Source organism: Montipora foliosa, chromosome 1 (assembly GCF_036669935.1).
Source record: "Montipora foliosa isolate CH-2021 chromosome 1, ASM3666993v2, whole genome shotgun sequence".
NCBI lineage: Eukaryota > Metazoa > Cnidaria > Anthozoa > Scleractinia > Acroporidae > Montipora > Montipora foliosa.
In genome coordinates, this window is record NC_090869.1 from 17294905 (window position 1) to 17299904 (window position 5000).

Below are 5000 nucleotides of genomic sequence, written 5' to 3' on the forward strand. Positions count from 1 at the left end.
CTCTGTGTGTGATTTTAAAGAACTTTCAAAGTCCTTTCAAGGCTGTTGCTTAACAGGAGCCCGGTAGCCTGGGGCTCCCAAAGAATAGCTCTGGGCGCCTTAATTTTTCACAGCAACACCTTTCACTTCATGTGTTGGGCTCCTAAGTTCTCCGCATTTAGCTCAGAGTGAGGGCCCCTTTAAAACTGATGCTACCAAGATCAGAATCTCCAGGAATACACCTTTACTTGGTGCTTGATTGAGGCTTTTTGTTAGATGTAGGAAATAAACAGTTAATCTCGCCTTTAACCCTCCCTCTCTTCTGGGGTAGCCCCACTGACAAGCAAAATAGTCTGGCATTAAGACAGAGAAAATCTACATGTGGTCGTTTTATGAAGGAGGGGGTTATTAAAGTCGACATAGTTTTTTGAGTGGACCTACATTTGCCAAGCAGAAAGGTCTCTGATAAGTCCCTTGGTCGGGATGAAATAATAATAATAATAATAATAATAATAATAATAATAATAATAATAATAATAAAATATTTATATAGCGCTCAATCCACTATTTGTCCATAGCGCTTTACATTCATTTAAAAAAGATATTTAAAAAGTTAAAAGTTCCACAACAGTAAAAAAAAAAAGCATCACGTAAAATTACATCAATAAGTTTAAAATCATCTAAAAATTAAAATGTTAAAAAGCTTGTTGCATTGAGAGCTTTGTACAGGCCTTCTGATATTACGCAATGGTGCGATTTCGCACAATCGACCTCAAATCGCATCCGATCCCACAATTCACAAAAAATTGCATAATTCACAAAAGAATGCACAAAATTCATAAAATAAAACATAAATCAACAACTTTCTTAGGAGTTCCTGCATAAATACACCATTTTAAAGATGATTTACCTTGGAAAACGGCTAAAAAAAACTTTGTTACCTTCGATTTCGTAAACATTTGAAGTTCAACGCGTTATTTTGCATGTTGGGGGCCTGGTGCGAGTCTCGTTCTTAAAGAGTCGCCTATTGGTGTAACACAAACACGCCCTTTGTTCAGATTTGCAAATCTGTTCAGAAATATAATAGTCTGCACACAAAAACAAAGTGTAAGAAGCTAGTCGTAGCATACAGGAATATTAATTAATTATTGATCATTCATTTGGCATGTTAGCTGTGTCCTTTCAACTTTTAACGTGGTGCACCAATAGTGCAGAAGACCTCTTTTTTTTTTTACTGATCCCAACTAATAATGTCAGTCAAGATTCATAATTACTGTTCCCTTGTGTTCAAAATGTCTTTAGGGCAGTAAAAACGTGTTTTTCTTATCCTGAAACCTTGAAAAACAAGCTTAAAATTGCTCAGGAAAAAATCACATAATTTACATTATTTATCGCATAATTTGCCTTTCTAATCGCATAATTTGCATATTTTCATCGCACCTTATCAGAAGGCCTGTTTGTAGACCAGTAGGAGAATTTTAAAAACTATATGGTAGCGGACAGGTAGCCAGTGAAGCTGTTTGAGGACGGGGGTTATATGATCAAATTTCCTAGTACGTGTAACAACTTGAGCCTCTGTGTTTTGAATAGATTGCAATCTTGAAATTAGATGTTGTGGAAGATGATATAGCAGGGAACAATGTATTTTCACAAGTAACTGTCACCTTTATTGACCTACATTTCCTGGTCAAAACTGTTGGGACAATTCCCACTTTTCCCCCTCCCCCCTCCACTTTTCACCCAAAAGTTGACAAGTGTTCCAAAGTCTTTTGACCCGGATTGTAGATGTTGTTAGCCTTTTTGCCCCTATGGTGTAGTAAATCTGCATTGACTGGTAAAGTGTTGTTGGATAGAGTAAAATCTATAAGTGGCCATTGTGGGTGGGAAAGAGTTTAAACTGATGCGCCATACGTTGATTTTGGCTTGCAGGATGCAGGCAGTATGCTGAGCTCACTCAATCTTACCAAGGTTTTTCAGGAGTCACCATTGATGATATTTTTTTTCTGTCTCCTGAACAGAGGTTCCAAAAGCAAGCACTGTTCTGTGTGCAACAAATGTGTGTCTAGCTTTGACCATCATTGTAAATGGCTTAACAACTGTGTTGGTGGTCAGAATTACAGGTAAGTTGGCAATAGGCATTTCATTTTTTGGCTGTTTTAGGTTGCTGACATAAAATATATACATTGAAACATTGTGCTATTCTCTGTTGTACACAATTTTCTTTGCAATTAATTCCAACAATTGCATAATATACACTGTATGCGGCTTTTTTTCTTTTTGTAAGTGCACTACACACTATGTCACCGGGTTGTAAGAGTGTAAGTCTGTGGTGACAATAGGCCCGCAGTGCATGCATAACTCATGAACGTAAACAGGTCTGTTGGAAGCGTGCTTGAGTTTCAACAAAATCAGCCCCAAAATCAGCAAGAATTTGTAATGCTGATGAATAATAAAGCAGTTGATATTTCCAAAACGATGGAATTACCTAGATAAATAACCTCGCCTAGGAGAGTAAATTTTTGATTTTGCAGAAACAATGGTCAACCTCAAGAGTTGGGCAATTGTGATGTTTGTGTTGAATTCGCACATTTCTCGTCAATCTTTTAAAACACTTGAAAAAAAAAAACGAACAAAAACAAAAACCTGGTGTCTTGCCATCATGTTGACACAGATGTATCCTTTGTTTCGCGAGTAAACACGCAAGGTAACTTGATCACAGCGCCCGCTAAATTCGATGTCTCCCAAAAATTCCCTAATCTCCCAAAATGTTTTTCGCTGATGGTAACTTTTTATATTCTCTTTTCAAAATTTAAGTTGTTTTCATGGCGCAAATTTTGTTGCTGATTGCAAACTATTTTATTAACAATGGACACTTTCTGAAAACTTCCTTCTGCTCTTCCTAAAAACTGTGTATCAATATTTATTTACTTTTGCATCATTATTTGTTTTGCATAAAGCAGGCTGACAAAATCTGTACCTTGCTTGATTGGCATTTTTGAGCGTTAAAATAAAATTTTCGGTCCTACGTTTCTGACTGCAAGCAGGGTTCTCCTTATCAGGCAGTAACCGGTAAATTTTACCGTTTGTAAGAACATTTATTACCGCCTGCAAACGCTCAGAAGTCGCTTATCCTTTGCAGAACATCCAACATTAACCAATTGCTTTACCGGTTTGAAAAGGTCCCTTACCTGTTGCGCTGAAAACTAGGGAGAACCCTGTGCAAGTCATATACTAACCCCGCCCGACATGGCTTAACTTCAGTGAACTTTTGTGTTAGTCAAAGCTGTCAGACACTCAAAGTGCATGCTTAAACTTGTGGTGTAAAAGAAGTTGTAAGGGAACTTGAAAAGGATCAAAATGTCAGCCGTGAGGCCAATGTTTCTCGATTCCCTTTTATCCTTCTTCAATCTTTCTGGGTTTAGCATTTTACTAGTAACCACATGTCTTCTCAGGGGACCATTTACCTAAGACATCTACCATTGCACTATAATGATATACGGTACCAAAAGAAAATTTAACGGTACAAAAACAATATTGTGTACTATTAGAGCTACATATTACGCAAAGATAACTGGAATCTCCTGGAAGAGAAAACGCAGCTCAGTTGACAATTACACAGCACTGTGCTACTGCACTACCACACGTACGCATTGCGTGCCAATTCTTTTTTTTTTTTTTTTGCTGTTTTCACGAACGAGAAGCAAAATGCCAATGGGGCTTTTACATGTAGATCTAAAAAAATGAAAATGTAACGGATTTATATTTTGCTTTACAACAGTTCTTGAACTCCCATACACTACATAACAGGAAGGTGTTCTATCTTAACTATAGGAACACGTTCCTCTTTTTCTGAAATTTTGGCGTCCCTGTTGCGTTCCCGTAGCATTCCAGTTCGCATTCAATTGGTGTTCCATGAACATACATGTATTCCCTGTTAGGTTACTTCTGTCCGGTACTGTATTAACCCATTGACTCCCAGGAGTTCCCCTTTGACAAGTAAAATCGTCTGGTGTTAGGCGTTGGGAGTCAAAGGGTTAACAAAGGGACTAGTTTGCATAGGTAATCTCATTATTTCAAATGCAATTTGGAATAAATAAGCACGTCAAGTAAATATTTTCAAAGACACAATTTTGCAGTCTTTGCAAAAATTTATATATTATGCTTATTTCAGTTCCTAATAATATACCCAAAAAATTTCAGGGCATTGATTGGCTGAGAGCATGTCAATAATTATTAATCCCAAACAGTGTAAAAAAAATTGGTGTTGTGTCAGTAGGGTGTGAAACTTGAAAGTTTGTTTTTATCAAGTAACAAGTTGATAGAGGTAAATTCACCTTGATGATTGTACATGTCAGAGAGACTTGCGAGCTGACGTTTCAATGTGTTATGCTGATGCTAGGAACATCAGCTCACAACTCTTTCTTACAGTGGTTAATTTCTGTACATTGTACCTAAAGGGGAGTAAGGATGTACCTCCCCCCCTCTGCCGACCCAAGATCAACTCCTGAGCTAATACGTGGGCTGAGATTTGTTGATCTGAATCTTAGTCTGAGGGTTTTTCTCCAGGTACTCTGTAAAATAAACTTCGGGCTTCTTGCATCTCGCTGTGGTGCTGTACTCCCAGGCCGTGCAATTTGGTCACGCTCTGTGGCCGAGGTCCTGACCAGCAGCACTGCTCTTCCGGCCTAATCTCGTTGAGCTGCACCCTTAGCAATTCAGTTCATGACTGCAAGAAAGGGCTATTAGCAAGCCAGATATACTGTTTAGATTTTTGCCTTTATCTTGAAACTCATTTGTTGAAACCAAACATTTCACCACGATTTGCAGATGAGATTAGCAGATTAGCTAATTAAAAATGTTTCAACATGTTTTTTTTTTTTTTTTTCTTTTTCTTTTTGCAGATTGTTCATTGGTTGTATTTCCAGTGCTTTTGTTTTGGCATTGTTAGTTTTTGCGATTACATTGTATGTCTTTGTTATGTACTTCACAAGCAGAGATGACTTAAAATCCCTAACAGGTAC

At 37.6% G+C, this 5000-nt stretch overlaps 1 protein-coding gene across 1 annotated transcript in view; it reads left to right on the forward strand.

Moving 5' to 3' along the window:
* LOC137991464 (palmitoyltransferase ZDHHC11-like) overlaps positions 1-5000 on the forward strand; it is a 17487-nt gene that overhangs the window by 1712 nt on the left and 10775 nt on the right. The window contains exons 4-5 of the mRNA XM_068836545.1: positions 1998-2099; positions 4881-4996. Coding sequence (XP_068692646.1) covers positions 1998-2099; positions 4881-4996 — 218 coding nt within the window. The remainder of the gene's footprint in view (positions 1-1997; positions 2100-4880; positions 4997-5000) is intronic.